General features: G+C 46.1%; 1 protein-coding gene across 1 annotated transcript in view; it reads left to right on the forward strand.

The window, feature by feature from the left end:
- The first annotated feature begins 2,599 nt into the window (after nt 1–2,599).
- GNAL (G protein subunit alpha L) overlaps nt 2,600–25,013 on the forward strand; it is a 247,645-nt gene continuing 225,231 nt past the window's right edge. The window contains exon 1 of the mRNA XM_064150235.1: nt 2,600–3,297. Within this exon, the coding sequence (XP_064006305.1) occupies nt 2,853–3,297 (445 nt within the window). The 5' untranslated portion in view covers nt 2,600–2,852. The remainder of the gene's footprint in view (nt 3,298–25,013) is intronic.

The raw sequence follows: 25,013 nt of genomic DNA on the forward strand, positions 1-25,013 counted from the left end.
TTTTAGAGAACGATTGCTAAATCATTTGCTGTGAATAGAACTGTCACAAGAACAATTGTGTTTCTTCATCCAGGAATTAAAAACTGTGGCAAAGTTGCTCTAATTTGTTCGTTCTAAAGAAATAGAGAGAATGGTACCTCCCTCAATTTCCTCATACACCTGTATATAAACAGACACGGCTGTCATGGAATCACAGAATAGTGGGGGTTAGAAGGAGTCTCAAGAGATCATCTAGTTCAACCCCCCTGCTAAAGCAGCCTCACCCAGAGCAGGCTGATCAGGATTTCAATATCCAGTTCAGTTTGGAATCTCTCCAGAGAAGGAAACCCCACAAACTCTCTGGACAGCCTGCTCCAGGGCTTCAGCACCCTCACAGGAAAGAAGTTTTCCTTCGTGTTCGGATGGAATCTCCTGTGTTTCAGTTTGTGCCTGTTGCTGGGCACCACTGGCCCCAAAGTAATTCAATATTGATCACTGAAAAAGAGCCTAGCCCCAGATTAACATAATATTGCTTATTGGGGAAATAGGAGAAAAAACCAATGACCTAACTCAACAGGGCCATTATAGAGTCCAAAGAGACACTACATGATTAAAGAGGTTTGTTAACTCTGCAGGTGTTCCTCAAGTAAGAGACTAGATCTTGCTAAGATCACAGTATCACAGTATCACCAAGGTGGGAAGAGACCTCACAGATCATCAAGTCCAACCCTTTACCACAGAGCTCAAGGCTAGACCATGGCACCAAGTGCCACCTCCAATCCTGCCTTGAACAGCTCCAGGGACGGCGACTCCACCACCTCCCCGGGCAGCCCATTCCAGTGTCCAATGACTCTCTCAGTGAAGAACTTTCTCCTCACCTCCAGCCTAAATCTCCCCTGGCATAGCTTGAGGCTGTGTCCTCTTGTTCTGGTGCTGGCCACCTGAGAGAAGAGAGCAACCTCCTCCTGGCCACAACCACCCCTCAGGTAGTTGTAGACAGCAATAAGGTCACCCCTGAGCCTCCTCTTCTCCAGGCTAACCAATCCCAGCTCCCTCAGCCTCTCCTCGTAGGGCTGTGCTCAAGGCCTCTCCCCAGCCTCGTCGCCCTTCTCTGGACACGCTCAAGCATCTCAATGTCCCTCCTAAACTGGGGAGCCCAGAACTGAACACAGTACTCAAGGTGTGGTCTAACCAGTGCAGAGTACAGGGGCAGAATGACCTCCCTGCTCCTGCTGACCACACCATTCCTGATGCAGGCCAGGATGCCACTGGCTCTCTTGGCCACCTGGGCACACTGCTGGCTCATGTTCAGGCGGGTATCGATCAGCACCCCCAGTCAGTCATAACAGCGAACACACAACCTTTAAGATCTAGAGGCAGAATGTTTCATGGAATAGCCACACACCCCTGAAAAAAATAGATTTACAAAATACTGCTGAAAACTGCTGAGATGGTGAAGAACACACAGACGGCTGAAGCAGATGGAGAGCTTGTTTGAGCCACACCGGGAGTGACCTGGATTTGTCCCGGACTTCTCCTGAGGAGGGCTGCTGCTGCCTTTGAACCGCCTGGCTTCAGGCACCAGCCTCACCGCCGCGGCCCACGGCAGCACGCTGCTGGAGTACTACTGCTGCCAGCGCCGGGAGACGGCAACCCCCTATTATTTTCTTATTTTCTGCTACTGTTGCACCCAAAGCCTTCCTCCCACAGCACCGTTAGTCAGCGTGTGGGCGAGAAGCCGTCAGTGTGTAACGGGGGCTGAGCGCCCTGTTGTACCTGTGAGGATGGCGGGGGGCTGGCAGCCTGAGAGTACCTCTCCGTGCGAGGCCTCGGCCTCGGCTTCTCCCCGAGGATGGCGGGGGAGAGGCTCGGCCAGACCTGGGCCACCTCTCAGGCCCGGTGGCCCTTCCAAGAGGGAACAAACAGGACGGGCGGGTAGAGCGGGCAGCAAGTGGACGAGGGTCTCCCAGCCTGCGGGGGGAGCGGGAAACGAGGAGAGACCCTCGCCCCTAAGTGGGGGCAGGCGGCCATGGGCGGTGTGGCCCTGAGGGGACGACCAGGCTGTTGAGGGGTGCGGGAGAGGCGCGGGGCGGGCTGCGAGAGTGTGTGTGTGTATACGTGTGTGTGTGTATACGTGTGTGTGTGTATACGTGTGTGTGTGTATGTGTGTGTGTGTGTGTATACGTGTGTATACGTGTGTGTGTGTGTATGTGTGTGTGTGTATACGTGTGTGTGTGTGTGTGTGTGTATACGTGTGTGTGTGTGTGTGTGAGTATCTGTGTATATGTGTGTGTGTGTGTGTGAGTATCTGTGTATATGTGTGTGTGTGTGTGTATGTGTGTGTGTGTGTATGTGTGTGTGTGTGTGTGTGTATGTGTGTGTGTGTGTATGTGTGTGTGTATACGTGTGTGTGTATGTGTGTGTGTGTAGATGTGTGTGTGTGTAGATGTGTGTGTGTGTGTGTGTGTGTGTGTGTGTGTAGGTGTGTGTAGATGTGTGTGTGTGTATGTGTGTGTGTGTGTGTGTGTGTGTGTTTGCGCGCACGCCTGTGTGGCGGCGCGAGCGGCGTGCCCCCGCCCTTCCCCCGCCGCCGGCGGCCGGTGGTGCGCGGTGGGCTGGCGCTGGGGTATTTACGGTAAGGTGGACCCGGCGGTGGCAGCTCGGTGTCAGGTGATCGGTGCTGAGGAGCTGTTGCCGCCGCCCCGGGGAGGAAGATGCAAGATGGCCCAGCGGGGCCGTGAGGGGCTCCGCGGCGCCCCCTCCCTCCCCGCCCGCTGCCGCCGCCTCCTCCTCCCCGGCTCGTAAGGCCGGCGGGAAGCGCTGAGGCCAGCCCCGCCGCGCCAGAGCCTGTCCTCGGCGGGGGGCACCGAGCCATGGGGCTCTGCTACAGCCTGCGCCCGCGGCTCTTCGGCGACGCCGGCGGCTCCATCTCCAGCGCCGGCGCCGCCTCGGAGCCCGAAGCGCCGACGGAGCCTCACGCCGCCCCGCAGCCGCAGCCCCTCGGCGCCCCTCTCCGGTCCGGCGGTAAGCCCGGCGGGGAGACGGACGGGCCGCCGCTGCTGCTGCAGAACGGCGGCGGTAACGGGGCGGCCCCCGAACGCCCGCCGTTGCCCAAGGCCGGCGGTCAAGGCGGCGTGGGGAAGGCGGCGAGGCAGCAGGCGCTGCACCAGCCGCCGGCTCTGCAGAGACCCTGGGAGAAGCTGCGTTTGGAGGAGCGGGAGGCGGAGAAGGAGGCGAGGAAAGTCAGCAAGAGCATCGACCGGGCGCTCAAGGAGCAGAAGCGGGAGTACAAGCAGACGCACCGCTTACTGCTGCTGGGTACGTGTGTATGTATACGTGTGTGTGTATGGATTCCCGTGTGCCTGCGGGGCGTGTGCCGGGGCGGGCAGGTGCCCCGCGGGGCTCCCCGGCTTTCCCCATTTTCCTTCGTCTCCATCCATCCCTTCTTTGTCTCTCCGCTGCGTCTCCCCCTCCCCAGCCCTGCCCTCTCGGCCGCCTCAGTCCCCGGGCTCTCCCCCCCCCCCCCCCCCAGATAGATTTACACCTTTTTCCTTCCTCCTCCTCCTCCCTCGTCCCTCCTCCCCCCCGGCCTGGCCCAGGTTTTGCAATGGAGAAGACGCTTGGTGCTTGTCCTGCGAGCGGCTCCACCCAGGCGGCCGTGCGGGAGCCTGCGGCTGGGGGAGCAGTGGGGGCTTCCCGGGGAGGGGACTCAGCCCCGGGCTGGAACAGGGTGGCTTGCGTCGGTGAGGAGATTTCTTAGCCCTCGAGCAGCTCGGAAACCAACAAACACAGCACGCAAGATGGCCATACATTAGATGTGCATAGCCTGTGGATGATCCTCCCCAAGCATGTGTAACGGAGATGGTTTTAATGAGGAACGGGAGCGGCTCTTAAATGAAGGGAGTGCTGATTAGCAATAGGTTGCTTACTTAAAGCAGCAGCGAGTGGTGTAAGGGGAAATAAGCGGGTGGAGGTATGTGTATTCTGCACAGGCATCGCCTCTACTACGGGATGCGTTCTTCAGCTGCTGGCTCTCAGATTTTTTTAGTGTTTTTCTTTTAGAGATGAGTTCTTAGCGCTTAGCCCCACTTTTCCGAGGTGCCACGAGCAGTCTGCTGTTGCCACTTCTCCTTCTAAGCATTAGTTAATAGTCCCCTCCAGAAGATTTGTACCAGCTGATACATTTACAGTATGAAAACCACAGGGGTATCTAATACAAGCATCTCATTTCCTGCAGGAAACAGAACAGTCATACTGCAGGGATTTTTTTTTTTCCATGGCTTGAGCAGAGGGCTTATTTGGCCTCTTGGCTGTGGTCATAAATCTCTGTTTTCTGTTAGTGTGGAGATGCTGATTTGCTCTTGTGCTGGCTTTTCGTGTTGTGCAGTTGCGTGTTACGGAGCTTTGGTGGTTATCAGTCTGCATTCCACATTTTGGGAAGCCTTGCATCCTTGTAGAGCTGTGTTTCCATATTCTTGGATTCCTTCATTCCTGTTGGTGGATGAGGGGAGGAGAAAATACAAAATACAGCAGTGCACAAAAGGTATGAGCAGTGTTTGGCAGACCTGTAGTGCTCTAGTTCTAAAAACCCAATCATGTGCCTTATTTCCTATGAAATACCAGCCTGCAGGATACTGGGATGGCCAGCAAAAGGATTGTGGAAGGAGATGTAATTCCTAGTCTGTGGAATTAACAGCATTCTTTGTAAAGTGTTTTGTCAGATAGTTGAACTGTTACACTATTTACCTCTAAATTTTTAGGTATTCCATCGAAAAAGCAGCCTTTTAAAAGGTTTTTTTCTTCCTGTAACCTCCAAAAGTGTGTTGTGACCAGTATGACTACAAGAAGGCAAAGACACTGGTTGATGGCCTTCCTCTAGAGAGCAATTCCTTGAACAATAGGACCCCACCAGATAGATACTGTGTGTGGTTGTCATAGTAAAGCAGAGCAGTGAACACCTGTTCAGAAACCATGCAATTTGAAAAATAAACTGTCTCCAGCCCTTGGTATTCTAAAAGAAACTCAACCCTCCAAAGGTTCTGTGTTGAATTTTGTATTAAATCTGTGTTATAATCAGAAAAGACTCTCTTGATTTCCATATTGAAGGGAGGAAACGCTGGATTATTGTTTCAGCCCTGGCAGATCAGGGCCTGACATAAATGTTTGATTTGGCTGCAGGGAGAGCTGCAGGTGCTTTGTGTTGCTGTTTGCAAAGAGGTGGAAATGCTGCTCTAGATAACAGAAATAATATTTATAATGGGGAAGGGTTTATTTGTCAGAGAAGGGGTAAAGCAAAATTGCATTGCACAGAGTAATCATTTCCAGCCTTGCACAGAGGAAGAGGCTTCGGATGTATACACTGAAGTCTTTTAGAATAAAGAATGTGATCAGCTTGATATTTCATAGCATTTCTTGTGGTGCATAACCCAATCCCTGTCCCTAAGGTCTTCCTGGAAGAGCTAACCTCAAAAGCGTAGCATTGCTAGAGAGAGGAGGGATACTTTTGTAGATCAACATGGAGGAAATGTCTAGCAGAGGGGAAATGGTGAATGCAGTGACAGCAGAGCAGAGAATAAACAAAAGTTGAGCAACAGCAGTTGGTGCTGGCTTTGTTTGTTTCTTTTTTTAAATGCAAGTTTGTAAATAATAGCTTCGTTGGGGTTTGTCCTTGTACATCTTGGGCAGCAACTGGGGCAAGTTTAGTGGATATTATCGACATTTTAGAGGCAAATGCAGTGTGTATTTCAAGGAGCTACTACTGGATATCAAAGGGTAAGCAAATAAATGCACTAGCTTTTGAACACTAATAATCTCTAGAGTCTCTAAATAAGCAGTGTATTAGCAGAGAAGCTTCTATAAATGTTTGAAAATGACCTTTGCCTAAAAGCACGCTAATTCGCCTTTTATGATGTGAAAGGAAAACAACCAGCACCGTGGTGAGCTGTGCATCTAAGTTACCAAAAGATTACAAAGTCTCAAAGGCTTTTTTTAGCATCTGTTGTTAAATGGATCTCTAAGAACACCATAGTGCCTGCCACTGCTTCCCCCCAACTAATGTCTTGTGCTGCACGTGATGTTTTGATGCTTTCCTCTAACCTACATTTGAACACACTTAATGTGTTTTGTCATAACCAGTAACTGTGAAGGGGAGGGGAGGTGTATGGTAAGCCCAGGACATCAGCTCTGTGTGTGCCTCCCACATAAATAGGTGCATCAGTATCAGGTGGCTGGAACTGGGATGCGAGGACTTGATGTGTGCACTGGAATAACAGCAAACACCATTTGGGTTGGTTGGCTTGTTTTTTTCCTCTGTAAGAGGGTGAACCCACATGAAATGGAAACTTGCTTTCCACCACAGTGGGCTGTTTCTTGTTTAATGCCCACTTCAAAGAAGAGGAGAAAGGGCTGGAAACCCTGAACTGATTATTTTGTGTTGTTTTTTTTTGTGTTTTCTTTTAATTTTCCCTTATTAAAACAAGTGCAGAGCCCTTAGGATGCTTTTGCCAACCCTGAGATGAATCTTTTTTTAAGCATACACATTTATTGCTCAGATTCACAGGGCTTGGTCAGAATCTTGTAGCTTTGGTTTCTGTCTTGTTTTCTGTTTGCTCTTGTTTTGCTGGTTTTGGTGTGTGTTTGTTTGAGGGGTGGGGAGGAGGTGTTTAGTTTGGATTTTTTTTGTTGGTTTTTGCTTTTTCCCCAGAGTACTGCAAGGCTTTTTTAGCTGCTGATTTTCCTAGAAGCTGTACAAACATGACAAATCACTTTTATAGGAGCAATTTAAATTCTCATTTCCAGGCTCATAGTTGAAACTATTTTGGGAGTAAGGGGAGTGAAGAGGAGAGTGAGAGAGACTTTAAACAAAAGTTGTTATCCTGAGGCTTGTTGGTTTATTCTTCCCATTTCCCCCTGACTTCTGGTTGCTGTCCTAACTTTAGATGACTTTCTCAAGCAGAGCTGCTCTTCTTTTTTTGCACTTCCCTGTTAAACTGAAACTGAAAGTGCTGGTAGTAAAAGCTTTTGTCAAACTGAAAGTAATAGGGTTTGGGGGAAGAAATATGGAGAGGCCAATTTTGTTCGCTTAAAAGGTGCTGTCACTGTTAACATGACGTTTAAGTACTGGCTTGAAAGTGAAATTTAAGTGTGCCCTGGTTCGCTTACATCTGGGATATTGTGCTCAGTTCTGGGCCACTCAGGTCAAGAAAGAGTCCAATGTGGAGCCACAAAGATGATTAAGGCAGTGGAACATCTCCCTTATAGGAAAAGTTTGAGGGAGCTGGGGCTCTTTAGCGTGGAGGAGGCTGAAGGTGACCTCATGAATGTTTATGTAAAGGGTGAGTATTGGGAGGTGATGTCCAGTGATAGGACAAGGGGCAATGGGTACAAGCAGGAGCATAGAAGCATAAGAAACATTTTTTTTGACTGTGAGAGTGACAGCCCTGGAACAGGCTGCCCAGAGTGGTTGTGGAGCCTCCTCTGGAGGCAATCAAAACCTGCCTGAATCTGTTCCTTTGTAACCTGCACTAGGTGATCATGCTCTGGCAGGGGAGTTGTACTAGATGATCTCTACAGGTCCTTTCCAACTCCTAACCTTCTATGATTTTGTGATACAAAAGCATATAAAACACAGACATGGTTCCTGAATTCATGGAGATAGAACCCAAATATACCTTGGCAAGTGTGGGGAATGCTTAAGTGGTAGATCCCTGATAGCTCAGAGGTGTATAAGAAAAATGCTTTACTGTGGTTTTATTCTTAACTGCATTGACTGATAAAATTGTGGTGCAAAGAAGATTTCTGCTCTGATAGAGGCTTTAAGGCTAAAACTGTCATTTATGCTGCATCAGCAAACCCTTATCACATTAACTCCAATTTTAAGTACTAAAACTAAACTTCATAATAAATCTTTTTTTTCCAAACAAATCACTTCAATTTTAACTTCTGTATAATGCTAGCTCATGCTTACTGATAAATGCATGGGTTTAGTTTAGTTTGTGCTGATGCTTTCCCTCTGCCTGCATAAAGGTCTGCTTGGCATATTTTTCTGTTATTGTAGAATGGTCTGGGTTGGAAAGGACCTCCACAGGTCCTCTAGTCCAACCCCCACCACAGTCAGAAGGAGCAGCCTCAACTAGATCAGGTTCCCCAGAGGCCTGTTGAGCCTCACCTTGAATATCTCCAGAAATGGGGCCTCAACCACCTCCCTGGGCAACCTGGGCAATCTGCTCTTCTCTAGTCTGAAGCCATTGCCTCTCATCCTATTGCCACAGACCTTAGTAAGCAGTCTCTCTCCATCCTTCTTGTAATCTCCTACTGAAAGGTTGTTATTGGGTCTTCTTGGAGCTTTCTCTTCTCAGGGCTGAACAACCCCAGCTCCCTCAGCCTGTCCTCACAGTAGAAGTGTTCCAACCCCCTGGTCATTTTTGTGGCCCTGCTCTGGACCTGCTCCATCTGGTCCATGTACTTCCTATATTGATGGCTCCAGACCTGGATGAAGTACTTCAGATGACATCTCAAAAGAGCAAAGTGGCAATATCACCTCTTTGTCTGCTGGCAGCACTCATTTTGATGCAGCCCAGGATGTGATTGGCCTTCAGGTTCAGTCACCAGAGATGATGCCCAGCCTGGTCCATAACTGAGCTCACGGTCACCACTTCTGTTCCAGGATTTTACATCCTCTTGTTCCTTCCTATATATGCCTATATAAATGTACAAAAGTCACATTGACTTGTGCTGATATATGCAGAGTTTGTACAGCCAGATAATTCTGACATGCATAATGGCTACATAATTGGTAGGAAAAGATCTTTTTTCAAGGCTTTGAGGTAATGGATTGCAAATACTGAGTGATGTAATGAAGTAGGGGAGTTTTGTAATTCTAATGCTTTGCATCACTTGTGTCTTTCCAAATCTCTTCTGGTTTTGTGATAACTTATGTATCCTGCTAAAGTGAGATACTTCTTGCATGTGAACCAGTCATCAGGATGTCTTGGAATTACTTCTTAACTTTGGGTTTTTTCCAAGTGCGATGAAAAGTGACTTTTAAATTACTCTACTTAGCTTTTCTGGCCTGTATTAGAAGTACTGTGTTCAGCAGGAGTAGGAGGGTGATTGTCTGCATGTACTCGAGACTGGGGAGGCCATACCTTGAGTACTGTGTCCAGTTTTGCTCACTTCAATGAGGGAGTGAGGTACTGGAGCAAGTGCAGAGGAGGGCAACAAAGCTGGGGAAGGGTCTGGAGAATAAATCTTATGAGGAGCAACTGAAGGAGAGGAGGCTGAGGGGAGACCTCATCACTCTACCTGAAAGGATGTTGTAGAGGGTGATGCTGGTCTTTTCTCACAGGTGATTAGTAGTAGAACAAGGGGAAATGGTCTCAAACTTCAACAGGGTAGGTTTAGACTGGACATCTCAGGAAAAGAAAATTTCCAGCAAGGGTGGTCAGGTGCTGGAATGAGCTGCCCAGGGAGGTGCTGGAGTTGCTAACTCTGGATGCATTTAAAGGTCATTTAGATGTGGTGCTTGGGGATATGGTTTAGGGGTGAACTTGGTAGAGTAGGGTTAATGGTTGGAATGGTGATCCCTAGGGTCTTTTCCAACCTGAATTCCATGATCTATTCTGTAGGTTACCAACTAATTGCATTTAACCCATGTTCAGCTGTTTTAGCTGATTTCTGTTCCTTGTTTCTGCTTATATTTTAATCACTTAATGTGGGAAGAAAGTGCTCTTTTTCTTGGTTCTATTCCATGTGTAGTGGTGCTGGAGGCTGGGACTGCTGTGCAAAGATGTGTTCTGCAAGCTGTTCCTTAGGCAGTATGAACTTCAGTTATTAACCAAGTCTGGTATATCAGTGTATATTCCACAAATGCTTGTTGAAACACAGTATCTTAATTAAGCAAGCTGCACTAATACCTTTGCCTTTTAAAGCTCACACTACCACTTTAACTTATCAACTATAGACATTTTAAAGAGGATGTACAACTTCTGGATGTGCACTTCTGTTTCCCCTTTCCCCTTTTTTTGTTGTTGTTGTTGGTTCCCTTCCAAATTTCTAAGAAATACAGTTTGAAACTCTTTCCATATTTCACCCCTTCCTACTGCCAAGACTTGTACCCCATACTTCCTACCTTGCCAGACCTTTGGCATTACTTAACCTTACAAGATTATTTTTCAGTCTCCAAGATAATTGTATCAGTAACAGTTATACTTCAGGAGATAGATGCCAAAATGCCAAACATTGATACAGTAAAGCTTCATGCTTTGGGGACACACTTACTGGTGTTTTTTTTCCTAGAGTCATGTCTTTCTTCAACTCTCAAGTCAAGGCACCATTTCAGCTTAGAAGGTTGAATTAATTTTTAAAGGATTCTTTCCTCTTTTCTTTTTATCTAACAACCTGGCTGAGCTGTAGGGGAAACCTGGCCCTTTCCTTTGCTCACTGAGTTTAACTGATTTGAGACTCTAGAAACGCTTTGCTTTTGCTTGAATAACATGGAGATGGTTCTTCAGGGATTTCAGAAAAATAGTAAACTGGTGCAAGTAAGATAACAGTGACTGGCTGGAGGGCAACCCCGAGGAGAGGGGCTTGGGGGTGCTGGTGAATGAGAAGCTCAACATGAGGCAGCAGTGTGCACTTGCAGCCCAGAAAGCCAACCAGATCCTGGGCTGCGTCAGGAGAAGTGTGGCCAGCAGGGCAAGGGAGCTGATTCTCTTCCTCTACTCCTCTCTAGTGAGACCCCACCTGGAGTACTGCATCCAGTTCTGGAGCCCCCATTCCAAGAGGGATGTGGAGATGCAGGAGCATGTCCAGAGCAGGACACGAGGATGCTCAGAGGGCTGGAGCAGCTCTCCCATAGCAGAGAAACTGGTGCAAGTCAGAGAACAGAGCTGTCGCCCTCTGGTGGAAGGGGCTGAGTTGCCATTATAAGCTGGAACAGAGGAAGTTCTACCTCAACATGAGGAGAAGCTTCACAGTGAGGGTGACAAAGCACTGGAGCAGGCTGCCCAGAGAGGTTGCAGAGTTGTCTCCTGGAGACTTTCAAAACCTGTCTGGATGCATTCCTGCATGACCAGTCCCATGCTTTTGCAGGGGGGTTGGACTAGCTGACCTCTGGAGGTCTTTCTTATCTCCTAACATTCTCTGATTCTGCATTGGGAAGCCTTGAGTGTACTTTTCCTGGTTTTCTTACATTCTCTGTGCTTTGGATCTTGTACACTGTCCTGTGAGAGGCTCTTTGTAAGTAGACACCTGATGGTTTGAAGAGAGGAGTAAAAAAGCGTGGGGCAGGTGTTACTCAGGCCATTGGCAAGTGCCACAGTCCAACAGAAATGTGAAGCTGTTTTTCACTGAAGGTGCAAATGTGTTTGTAGAAGATGGCAAATGCATGTCTGTGTTTACTACTTACTGTGTGTGGAGATGCTGGAGCATGTCCAGAGAAAGGCCACGCGGGTGCTCTGAGGGATGGAGCAGCTCTGCTATGAGGACAGACTGAAAGAGTTGGAGCTGTTCAGCTTGGAGGAGAGGAGGCTCCAAGGTGACCTTCTGGTGGCCTTCCCGGTCTGAAGGGGGCCTGCAAAAAAGGTGGGGAGGGACTTGTTAGGATCATCTACCTCCAGCCCTCCTATGGTAGGGGGGGTTGGAGGTAGATGATCCTTGTGGCCCTTTCCAATCCTGATTGTTTCTATGAAAACAGAAGGTAGAATCATCCAGTCCTGATCAAGATTTACAATATCTCAGTGACATATTTGTTGTGCCATACTCACCAACACATCTTTCACTTTGTGGACAGAAGCTTTGTCTTTCTGTGCCATTGCTTACAATCATCTGACACAACTGGCTTAGGAGTTTTTAAATACTCTGAATGTTTTGCCTGGTGCTATAACAGGTCACTAAGGCTGGGTGGTAGCTTGTTTGCTTTGTAAATACCTAGGAGTGCAGGCTCTGGAAGAGTTGCAGCCTCTTAACTGGCCTGTGCTCATCCTATTTATGCCTCTTCCATAAGTGGATGAGCATGTTAGGTCCACAGATGGATTATTCCATATTAACCTTGTAGCACTGTGTGGCTACATGTGGAACTCCTGTCTTTTGTGGTTTATCTGCATTGGAATATTGAATAAAAGTTTTAGGACTTAGAGATCTTACCCAGTGAGGCTTTGAAGGATGTGCAGTTTGGGCCTAGAATAGACAAAAAGCATGTAAGACTTTTTTTTTTCCCCTCCTGTGTTCACATGCAAAAGATCAAGAAATAAAATCCAAGAAAAACCCCTTAGCCAATTGATGTCTGCAACATAAGAGCATAACATCCATCAGCTGTACTGGAAGATGTTCACTGGTAAGATGTTTTTGAAGTCAAAATTGAAGTGATTCCTTATTTAGTATTTTTTTGCCTTTGGTTTCTAAAGTTTAAGTTTGAAGAATTACAAATTTCACTTAGTGGTAGGTTTCAACAATAATAGATTATCATGGAGTCAACCAGGTTGGGGGAGACCTCCAAGATCATCCAGTCCAACCTAGCACCCAGCCCTAGCCAGTCATCTAGACCATGGCACTAAGTGCCTCAGACAGGCTTTTCTTGAACACCTGCAGGGATGGTGCCTCCACCACCTCCCTGGGCAGCCCATTCCAATGCCAATCACTCTCTCTGGCAACAACTTCCTCCTAAAATCCAGCCTAGACCTCCCCCAGCAGAACTTGTGACTGCATCCCCTTGTTCTGTTGCTGCTTGCCTGGCAGAGGAGACCAACCCCACCTGGCTACAGCCTCCTTTCAGGTAGTTGTAGAGAGCAATGAGGTCAGTCCTGAGCCTTCTCTTCTCCAGGCTGCACACCCCCAGCTCCCTCAGCCTCTCCTCATAGGGTTTGTGTTCCAGGCCCTTCACCACTCTTGTTGCCCTTCTCTGGACATATTCCAGCACCTCAACATCTCTCTTGAATTGAGGATCCCAGAACTGGACACAGCACTCAAGGTGTGGCCTGAGCAGTGCTGAGTACAGGGTAAGAATAACCTCCCTTGTCCTGCTGGCCACACTGTTCCTGATACAAGCCAGGATGCCATTGGCTCTCTTGGCTACCTGGACACACTTCTGCCTCATTTTCAGCCTACTATCCACCAGTACCCCCAAGTCCCTTTCTTCCTGGCTGCTCTCCAGCCACTCTGTCCCCAGCCTGTAGTGTTTTCCAAAATACCACTACTGTGCAAGTCAAATCCAGGCCATGTCTTAAATTCTGTACACTTAATTTCAACTTTACCCAATATTTTGCATCAAGTGGCAAAAACTTGTTTTGGAGCCTGTAAAGCTGTTTAGAAGTAGAAAGCTTTTTTTCCCTCCACCTCAAGTACTTAAAGTATTGAAAATTCTGTACTTTGATAAGCAATGCAGGTATGACAGTGTGTTTCAAGAAGACTTCATTCTCATACAGGGCAAAAAAGGAAGGGCTTCTCAGTAAGCCATTTGAGCAAGTGACCTAAGTGGTTTTCGGAAGCCACAGAAAGGGAGAACCTTCTGTGATTGCAGAGGACTGCAGCACCTCTTCTAGGAAGACCTCCTGAAATAGTTTGAGTTATTAAGCCTGTAGAAAACAAGGCTACAGGGAGGCCTTCTTGTGACCTTTAAATGCTGACAGAGTGCCTACAGGACAGCTAGAGGGGGACTTCTCACAAAGGCATGTAGTGATAGGGTAATGGCTTCAAACTGGAAGAAGCTGGATTTGGATTAGACATTGGGAAGAAATTCTTTCCCATGAGGATGGTGAAGCACTGAGCAGGTTGCCCAGAGTAGTTATGGAAGCTCCAACCCTGGAAATGTTCAGAGGCAGCTTGGATGGGCACTTGAGGAACCTGTTCTAGTAGGTGTCCCTGGAACTAGATGATCTTAAAAAGCCTTCTCAACCCAAACCATTTAATGATTCTTACTAGTGCATGTGGTGGACATAAGTAGCAAGCTGAAAAATATCCATGATGAAAACCTGACAAAGTGAGTCCTCACTTTGTGTGGGTATTTTTTACTCACTCCTCACCCTCTGACCTTTGTATTTTCAAATAATAAACCAACTTTTTGATACATGTGCTACAGTTTGTATTTAATCTGTCATATGTGGCTTAAAATGGATGGAAGGATTTTTAAGCAATTTAATCTTTGGTTTAAAACTGTTGTGAATGTTGCTGGAGACATTACCCACTCTTATGCTAAAAACTCCCTAAATTAGAGAGAAATAATCATTCTGGATCTTGAAGCAGGTGTGGAATGCATTGATAGCATCATAAAATGGTGCTGGTTGGAAGGGATCTCTGGAGATCTAGTTTAACTTCCCTGCTAAAGCAGGATCACCTAGGGCACAGCACACACAGTAATGCAGAATCATAGAAACATCCAGGTTGGAAAAGCCCCTCAGGATTACCCATGTCTGACCTAAAACCCTGCTCTACGAGATTCACCTTAAACCATATCCCTAAGCACATATCCAAATGATCCTTACATCCAGGGTGGGTGACTCCACCTCCCTGGGCTGCTCATTCCAGTGCCTGACCACTCTTCCTGGGAAAAACGTTTTCCTAATATCCAGTCTAAACCTACCCAGTCTCAGCTTGAGGCCATTCCTCTTTGTTCTGTCTCCAGCTACCTGTGAGAAGAGACCAGCTCCAGCCTCTCCACAGCATCCCTTCAGGTAGTTGTGGACCTCAATGAGATCTCCTCTCAGCCTCCTCTTTTTCAGACTAACCATCCCTGGCTCCCTCAGTTGCTCTTCATAAGATTTATTCTCCAGGACCTTCCCAGCTTCATCGCTCTCTTCTGGACCTGCTCCAGCACCTCCACATCTCTCTTGTGTTGTAGTGCCCAAAACTGAACACAATGCTCAAGGTGTGGCCTCACCAAAACTGAGTACAAGGGGACAATCACCTCCCTACTCCTGCTGGTGAACTCATCTCTAGAGACTTCTGAAACACATGTAGGAGACTCCACAACCTCTGAGCAGCCTGTGCCAGTGTTGTGTCACCCTCACAGTGAAGATTTTCCTTCTTAATGATTTTTGCTTTCCAGAATGCTTCACGTGTGGATGTCTCCCCTACCACAGGAGCAAGTTGCATTTTTTCCTTGAGTGAAAGCACTTGTCCGTGTTTTGTTTGCATCCATTAATCCATTTCAAGTTGAGTTGAAGATGAGATTTCTACTGCAGGTGATACTTTTCAGCTGGAGCTGCATGCACACATTTCTGCATGTGCACACACATCACCACTTAAGTTCCTGTAAAACAGATTGCCATGAGAAGTGTGAGTGAGTTAAAGCAGCCTTCAAGAGTCTGCTGCCATATCTCACAGGCTTACAGCTTCGTAAGAAGAGGGCAAGTCTAATGGATTCTGTAACAAGATGGGAGTATTTTCATCCTTTGACCTACTGAATGTTTGAATTACAAAGTAGTCTTCTGGTGTTATCTTCTGCCTGTTCTCAGCTTGCTGTAATTGTCTAATTCACTCTGTAGGAGAGAGATGAACAAGATATTAAGTGGTTCTATCATGTATCAGCTTTTGCAAAGAAACTTTTTTTAATAGAATGGGGTTGAAAAAAGACCTTTAAGATCGACTCCAACTGTTAAGCCAGCACTACAAAGTCCACTGCTAAACCACATGGCTTTTAAATCCATCCAGGGATGGGGGCTCCACCGCTTCCTGGGCAGAGGGGGAGAATTCCAGTGCCAAACAATTGTTACAGTGAAGACATGTCTCCTCATGTCCAACTTAACCTCCCCTGGCACAACCTGAGGTTGTTTCTGCTTCTTGTAATGTTTGTTACTTAGGAAGAGAGAGTGACCTCCCCACCTCACTGCAACCTCCTTCCAGGTAGTTGCAGAAGCCAGAATTTCTCCCCTCAGCCTCCTTTTCTCCAAGCTAAACAGCCTCAGTTCTCTCAGCTGCTCCTTGTAACACTTGCTCCCCAGACCCTTTGACAATTTACCAGCTTTGCTGCCCTCTCTGGGCTCTCTGCAGCACCTATGTTTTTAAACAGTCAAGTTAAGATGCAGAAGAATATAATCAATTTTAGCAAGGATATATGTAGGAATGTCATGATCTGGAAAGGTATGGCTAAAGAGGTCTGGGTTAAGTCTTGTTTGCTTTCTAAATGGCAAAATGTGATGGAATGGGGTTGTTAGCCTGGGAAAGAAGAGGCTCAGGGCAGACCTCATTGCTGTCTACAACTACCTGAAGGGAGGTTGTAGCCAGGTGGGAGGTGGCCTCTTCTCCCAGGCAACCAGCAATAGAACAAGGGGACACAGCCTCAAGTTGTGCTGGGGGAGGTATAAGCTTGATGTTAGGAAGAAGTTGTTGTCAGAGAGAGTGATTGGCATTGGAATAGGCTGGCCAGGGAGGTGATGGATTTGCTGTCTCTGGAGGTGTTCAAGCAAAGACTGGATGAGACACTTAGTGCCATGGTCTAGTTGGGTGCTAGGTTGGGCTGGATGATCTTGGAGGTCTCTTCCAACCCGGTTGATTCTATGATTCTATGTATTTGTTTCTTATGTGTCTGTTTCCCCCACCACCACTCCCCAGTGATTTAATCACCCAATATTAAAAAAACAAGGCAGAAAATCTTTGCTGTGAACCTGCTCTTAAGAGCCTTGTAGTATCCCACAAGTATACAACTGTGATGCATGACTCTGTGCAACCTGGTCACGTACAAACAAGCGATAAAACTGCAGTAAGGATCAGTCAGAACTTAAGATTAATTTCAGATCCTTTTATTCATATAGGTCTACTGATTGTGAGCATGGCTTAATGCAGAACAGTAGCTGTTCAAACTGTTTTACTTTTGTCCCTTGAAAATATGCCTGTGAAGGAAAACAGGTGGGAACTTCAGGAGCTGGGGTTTTTCAGCCAGGAGAAGAGGAGGCTCAGGGGAGACGTTACTGCTCTCTACAACTACACGACAGGAGATTGTAGCCAGGTGGAGTTTGGTCTCTTCTCCCAGGCAACCAGTGACAGAACAAGAGGACACAGTTTCAAGCTGTGCCAGGGCAGATTTAGACTGAATGTTAGGAAGAAGTTTTTCATAGCAAGAGTGATTTGCATTGGAATGGGCTGCACAGGGATGTAGGGGGAATCACCATCCCTAGAGGTGTTTAAAAGGAGACTGGATGAGGCACTTAGTGCCATGGTTTAATTAATTAGAAGGTATTGGGTGATAGGTTGGACTCAACGATCTCAAAGGTCTTTTCCAACATGATAATTGTGTGATTCTGAGCTTAACTCTAGTTCAGCCTGAACAGTTGATCTTCCTTTGATTTGATATTTTGAAAGAAATTCAGGAATCTCAAATTCCTTTATGGACTACTTTCTCACACTTTGAGAAGGGTACAGAAAACAAGCAACCAACAAAACATTCTTCTTTCAGGTATTTTCTGATGGCTTTGATTTATTGAACAGACCTGATCTTAAGTTCATCTTGCTCTGGTCTGCCCCGTAGATGAAAGAGTGCTGAAGGGGGAGCTCAAGCTCTTGGCATTTGGAGAAAGACTGCTAACAAACTGCATTTAAATAGCTGCCTTGCAGTTTTCCTTTGAATAAATGAGTTGTTCTTCTTACTTTTGAGATTATTGTGGACATCTCTACATTTCCTGCAACCCTTCAGTTCTCTAAAGCATTTAATTTCTCCTCATGGAAGACTGAAAGGAGCCATGGAGCTGCACTTCATTTACTGCTTCCTGATGCTGTCTTGCTTTCAGATCAGGAGCCATGGCAATCTCTCTTATGCTTCCATGAATTTCCAGGAGCACACAGAGTGTGTAAGTCCCAAGTTCCATTGCTGCTCTCAGATGTCCTGGTTCTACAAAATGTGACATCTGGACTCATGAGTTTGTTTGTTCAGTAGAGGCTTTCTAACTTGATTGTTACTGAAACAGCCCAGTTAGAGGGGTGGTGTAGTTAATTTTGTTTTAACTTGGGAAACTACATTTAGGGGCTCAACATAATCACTCATAGACCATTTGCCCACTTTATTTATAGAGGTGAGGATGCTGACTTGGCGGGGGGAAGGGAATCAAAAATACCTACAGTGGTGTTTGGTCTGTATCTCCAGAGGGACCAGGACAAGATCAAGTAATGGGCCAGTGTGAGCATCATGAGGTTCAACAAGGTCAAATGCAAAGTCCTTTGCCTGATTTGGGGCAATCCTTAGTATAAACACAAGCTGGGGAATAAAGGGCTCAAGAGGAGTCCTGTGGAGAAGGGACTGGTAGATGACAAGGTGGACGTGAATCAGCAGTTTGTGCTTACAGCCCAGAAGTCAGCTGTATCCTGGGCTGTGTCAAAAGCAGTGTGGGCAGCAGGTGATGCAAAATGATTATGTCTCTCAACTTCACTGTGTTGAGACCCCAACTCCAGTGCTGTATCTAGCTCTGGAGTCTTTAGCACAGGAAACATGGATCTGTTAGAGTGAGTCCGGAGGAAGATCACAGAAATGATCAGAGGGCTGAAACAGCTCTGCTGTGAGCACAGGTTGAGACAGTTGAGGTTGTTCATCCTGGAGGAGAGAAGGCTCTGGAGAGACCTTAGAGCAGCTTTTTAGTAATTAAAGGAGCCAGTGATAAAGGTGGGGCAGACTTTTTAGCAAAGCCTGTTGTGACAGGACAAGAGGTGATGTTTTTAAGCTAAAAGATGGGAAATTTAGGCTCGATAAAAGCAAGACATTTTTTACAGTAAGGCTGATGAGACACTGGAACGAGTTGCCCAGAGAGGTGGTAGAAGTCCAAAGTTAGACTGATCAAGGCTTTAGTACTGATAGCTGTGTCATCGTCTTGCAACAAGCAACCAGACCATGGAGCAAATCTAAGACTTTACGAAGAAGCAGACTGAAAGTCCAGAAGTTAGCAGTGAGATTTTTCCATTTGGCTGTTTGAGTAGCCAAGAAATCATTTTACTTCCCAGTATTTGCCATGTTCTAAATTAGTAAGTTGCTTGAATTTTAATATGACTATTGCTAAGGTGATCTTCATATGAAGCATTTATTTGGGCCATATTTCAGTTCTGAACAGGATACACTCTTTGTCCTACCCATCCACTTCAGCTTCTACTTGGCTGGAATTCATTCCACAGCTGTAACTCAAGTAGTTATTCCATCCATTGGAAAAAAAACAGTGGATGGGTAAGGTTCATTGAGAGCTAACTGTGCTCTCCACCCGTTCCTCCTGTCTGAACAGTTTTCCCAACATCTCTGGAGTGAGTGATACCAAATTCTGGTGGTGTTTTTGTTTGTATTTATTTTCTGGGAGAAAGAATTTGTTGTCTTGGTTTGTTTTTTCTCTTGGTTCATCAGTCAGATCAGAATTGCCACGTATCCCAGTCTTTCTGAAACTGGCCTGTAAAAAGCTTTGCCCTCTGCTTCTGCTGCATCTGGAGATATCACCTTGCAGTAGCTCACTGAAGAGTGTTATTTGTACCACTCTTATCAGAGAGATGCTGTTCTCCAATATTATCACTCAGCCACAATTCAGTCTTGATAAGCATTATTCACAGGGGCACTTCTAATCAGTGACTAAAGGTTTACTGATCCTGTAAGGACCTTACTAGCAATACTGCAACCTGTTGACGATTCACAGTTAGTTCTCCAAATCCACCTGATGCCTGACCCCCTTAAAATCTGCTGCATTGAGTATTTGCAGAATTATCATCAGGCATACATGTGCTGCTTATTTATAATAACAAATGTCTTAACTGGTTGTTAACAATATCCCTTAAATATTTGCTTTTTAATTAAGCAAATAGATTATTACTGATTGATTGACTTCAGGTGGCAGATAACAGGCCTGTGCTTGATGGAGCATCTTGCTTCTCATGCCATATATAACCTATAGAACAGGATCTCACAGCTGAAAAACTTTCTCATCTGAAGCTCTGAGTTGTTTCACAGAGCAGTAAAGTAAATGTGACTGATGTTCTTTATGCCATTATCTGTGGTGATTTGCAGGACATGTTCTGATCCCTCCTGTAAGGGATTCACCTGGAAGTGTTAAGAATTGTTTAGACCATAGAATTATGGAATTGTTTTGGGTGGGAAAGACCTTTAAGATAATCAAGTCCAATCATTAACCCAGCACTGCCAGGTCACCCCTAAACTGTCTCCTTCAGCACCTTATCCACATACCTCTGGGGATGGAACTCCACCACTGCCTTGAACAGCCAGATCCAGGGCTTGATGTGCTAATTTGAGCCTAGCTGGGATATTTTAGTGAGAAGAATTAGATTACAGGCTGTGAAAAGGAAACAATGGTGATGGCTACTTCACTCATAGGCTTGCTAAGATGTATAAAACCAAAAATCCAAACAGATAGCAGAGTTGCTCTCTGGCTCTGGCTGCCTCCCTGCTCTCTCTAACCTACTGTCTGTGTAACTAATCTGTTAGTTCCTAGGCTCCCTGGCCAATTCTCCAAACTCACCTTGAACATTAGACAAAGTCTGGGATAAGGTAGAGAGGTGGAAGGGAGGTGGGAGGGTGGTTGGGAGCCCCTCCTGGGGACTATGATTTCTGAGAGAGCTGTTGTGGTTTTGTACCACTTTTAATTTGTCTATTTCTGTCTACAGCTGTATATATTGTAAACATCTGCTTGCATATTGTGCTAAGCTGTAAATGTAAAGCTTCATTCTTTAATTTCCATCTGGCTGAGTCTAGTCTGGGTGGTTTCATAAGAGTGGGGGGCAGGTAACACCCAAACCATCACACTTTACAACCCTCTCCAGGAAGAAAATTTTCTTAGTAACTATTCTAAACCTTCTGTGGTGCAACTTGAGGAGGCCCTTTCCTCTTGTCCCATCACTTGTTACTTAGGAGAGCTTTCCAACCTCCTTTTTTTTCAGGGAGTTGTAGATCCCCTTGCAAAGAAAGAGGGCAAGACCCTCTGTTTAAAGAATTGCTTGTGCTGACAGCATTGTTTGCTGTCACTCTTTGAAGCTAAAGAGCATAACCTGACATTTCTGAGGGTGTTTTCATTAATCAATGAGGCTGGTTTAATATGGTCTAGAAGAGCACAGTGCTGTTATGATTTCTAGCAAAAGAGAGAATTTTATTAACCTGAGATGATACTTTGGAAACAGCAGCATTTTGCCTGGTCCATTCCATCTCCATAGTCTGGTTTTAGTGTGCCTTAAACTGCCTCCTTCCTTCTCCTTCTGTTAAAACAGAGACAGGCTGCTTATTTAAACTGACCCTTTCAAGAAGCTGAAAACACTTTAAGGTGGAGTATTAAGCCAATTGGATATTTACTGCTACCACAGGCTGCAGCAGCTGGGTGGTATTGCATGATGAAAACCACTAGAAACACCCAGCTACAACCATCAGTAAGGCTTGATTCTATCAGTTATTAAATCCATAAAATTATCTGTGCCTTGTCCTTCTGATTAAAAAACAAAAGAACACAGAAGTAAATGTGGCAGGAGGAGAGCTGTGTGCAATCTCTGCTGCAAGTTCTCAGCTTCAGATGTCTTAGGCAATGTGGAGAGTTTTCCTGCTTGAATTGTCGTTGATGTCAGCTTTTTCCACCCTGTCAGGGCTTTCAGAGAGCCCTGGGAGCCACAGTCTCGAGTGTGTGTGGTAACAAATTCGGAAGTGAGAATGACCAGAGAAAGGTTTGCAATTGAGTGTGTGGATTCTTGATGAATTCATGTGTTCTTTGCATTATGTCTTTAATCCTCGTGGTGGCAGCAAATCCTAAGAGAAAAGAAGCTCCTCTGGTGCAAATGAGCTGCGTTTTGGTTACAGTTAAAAAGAACACCTTTATATGTTTAGCTTTTGTTTCCAGTAGGGCAGCACCAAAACAGAAGGTCAGTTTGTGCTGCTGAACTTCATAATCTGTGGCTTCAGTTTGTATGAACTGCTGAGAGCTGCTTACCTGGCTCTCTGCACCAGCAGATAAAGGTAGAAAATTAGTGAAGATCCTCAACTGCTGAGAGACCTCGTGTGGCAGAGTTAGACTTTCAGCTGCCCAACTACTTTAGTTGTTGGTTTGTGGGATTTTTAGTTAACCACAGCACAGATACCAGGGTCTATAAAGTCCAGGTCTGTCTGATGGGTGCTGGGTCAAGGCAATCCCAAGCAGTGACTGGCTGAAGAGCAACCCTGAGGAGAGGGGCTTGGGGGTGCTGGTGAATGAGAAGCTCAACATGAGGCAGCAGTGTGCACTTGCAGCCCAGAAAGCCAACCAGATCCTGGGCTGCGTCAGGAGAAGTGTGGCCAGCAGGGCAAGGGAGCTGATTCTCTTCCTCTACTCCTCTCTAGTGAGACCCCACCTGGAGTACTGCATCCAGTTCTGGAGCCCCCATTCCAAGAGGGATGTGGAGATGCAGGAGCATGTCCAGAGCAGGACACGAGGATGCTCAGAGGGCTGGAGCAGCTCTCCCATAGCAGAGAAACTGGTGCAAGTCAGAGAACAGAGCTGTCGCCCTCTGGTGGAAGGGGCTGAGTTGCCATTATAAGCTGGAACAGAGGAAGTTCTACCTCAACATGAGGAGAAGCTTCACAGTGAGGGTGACAAAGCACTGGAGCAGGCTGCCCAGAGAGGTTGCAGAGTTGTCTCCTGGAGACTTTCAAAACCTGTCTGGATGCATTCCTGCATGACCAGTCCCAGGTGATCCTGCTTTTGCAGGGGGATTGGACTAGCTGACCTCTGGAGGTCTTTCTTATCTCCTAACATTCTCTGATTCTGCATTGGGAAGCCTTGAGTGTACTTTTCCTGGTTTTCTTACATTCTCTGTGCTTTGGATCTTGTACAATGTCCTGTGAGAGGCTCTTTGTAAGTAGACACCTGATGGTTTGAAGAGAGGAGTAAAAAAGCATGGGGCAGGTGTTACTCAGGCCATTGGCAAGTGCCACAGTCCAACAGAAATGTGAAGCTGTTTTTCATTGAAGGTGCAAATGTGTTTGTAGAAGATGGCAAATGCATGTCTGTGTTTACTACTTACTGTGTGTGGAGATGCTGGAGCATGTCCAGAGAAAGGCCACGCGTGTGCTGAGGGCTGGAGCAGCTGTGCTATGAGGACAGACTGAAAGAGTTGGGGCTGTTCAGCTCGGAGGACAGGAGGCTCCAAGGTGACCTTCTTGTGGCCTTCCAGGATCTGAAGAGGGCCTACAAAAAAGCCTAGGAGGGATTTTTTTATGCTGTCAGGTAGTGACATGACTCGAGGGAATGCAGCAAAGCTGGAGGTGGCTTGAGAGTGGTGGTAGCCTGGAATGGGTTGCCCAGGGAGGTGGTTGAGGCCCCTTCCCTGGAGGTATTTAAGTCCAGGCTGGATGAGTTTCTGGCCAGCCTGATCTAGGGTAGGGTGTCCTTTTCCATGGCAGGGGGGGTTGGAGGTAGATGATCCTTGTGATCCCTTCCAACCCTCAAATGATCGATAGTGGCACATGTGAAGGAACAGTTATTTCAGCCTAATCGTGCTGATTTGTAACCTAGCACAGGGATGGGTTCACATCATGTCATTTCCCTGCCTTCAGAACCTCACATCAACAACTTATGTCCTCCTTCCCCTGCCCAAAGGTGTCTTCTTTGTTCTGACTGTCCTCTGTGTTTCATTGGCATATGGTGAAGATCTTATCATATGTCAGTCACGAGATGTGATATGGTTATGATGTGAGATGATATGATGCCAATACTGTTAAAGTTCATAAAATTCCAAGAAGGTGGGAAAGCAAAGAGAAGATCCTATGGAAAACAGATAAACATAAATCTGTGCACAGCTTTCTCAGGATTGCTTCTGGTATCAGAGCTTAAGTTGATTAGGACGAGTTCAGGTGTCCCTCCCACAGGTAAGGATGAAAATACAGCCTGTGCCTGCCCTGTATTCCCATTAGAAGGCTCAAGAAGTGGAAAAAGAGTAAGAAATATTTATATGAGATGATTTCTTCTATCTCAGAGGTGAACTAAAAGGCCAATTTAATAGCTCTACCTTCCTGAGCTGCTTAGGATAAAATGTGTTTTAAAAGTAAGAAAAATTGATGGGATAAACCACTGTGCCTGTAGACATCTGCTCATTTTGCCTTGGAGTATTTCAGTTGTTTGAAGTCTTTTTTTCTTTTTTCAAGTAAATTGGAAAGCTCAAGATAGAACTGGTTATAGGACCAGGATAAATTCTTACTGTGGAGAATCAAAAGCTGCATTTTTTTAACTCCTCATTTTGTAGAGAGCACTCAAATACCACTGGGAAGAAGAACTCTTTTGTTCTCTGTGTTCATATTGGTCTTACATGGAGCATGCATCAAAAGCAACTGATCTAAAAGAAGGTATAAGATGACTTCTACAGTAGCTCAAGCAGAGGACAGGCTGATGTGTGCAGCTTTTCAGTCATGCAAGTTTAAGATCAAACCCAGCAATTCTCCCCACAATCACAGTCTTAGATCTTAAAACTGCAGTGTTACTCAACAGCTGGCAGAGCTCCTTTCCTTTTTCATAACCGTTTTGCCTCCTTGTTGTTTTCTGGTCCAAGGGGATTCTGAATCTGGAGAAGCCTTGTTTTACATTGTTAAATGTGGTAGATTTATGAAGTTCCATTCCCCAAATCACTACTTGTATTGTGAGTGTTAATGATGGGATTGCCCTTTCATGTAAATATAAATATAGTGCAGCCTGCTGACCTTCTCTGCTGAAAAAGCACTATTTGATGCAGTGTGGTTGTGGAATGGAGAATAAATGAAGTCCTCTTTCCTTCTTGGTGATTGAAATGGATCTTTTCCTTTGTTCATCCTGTTAATTACATGGCATAAAGGGGGCTTGTGGGAAGAGAGCTTACATTAGGCCCATCAGTATAGTTGGAAATGGGCAAGCTATTGTGTACATAAGGTTTTGTGTCTTTCATGGTCAGAGCATCACTTTCCTTCTGCAGCCCAATGGATTGCAAAAGCTGAACCACCTTTTAAAGACTGTAAGAAAGCTACTCTTTTTTCCCCACCCTGTATCATCAGGAAAGGGGAAATGATTTGATTATTTGGGATTTTATTTTTCTTTATGCATGTTGTTTGTTGTGCTGAGGGGTTTGAAAAGGTGGAGTTGTCCTAC

Source organism: Pogoniulus pusillus, chromosome 10, assembly GCF_015220805.1.
Source record: "Pogoniulus pusillus isolate bPogPus1 chromosome 10, bPogPus1.pri, whole genome shotgun sequence".
In the NCBI taxonomy this organism is placed as follows: Eukaryota; Metazoa; Chordata; class Aves; order Piciformes; family Lybiidae; genus Pogoniulus; species Pogoniulus pusillus.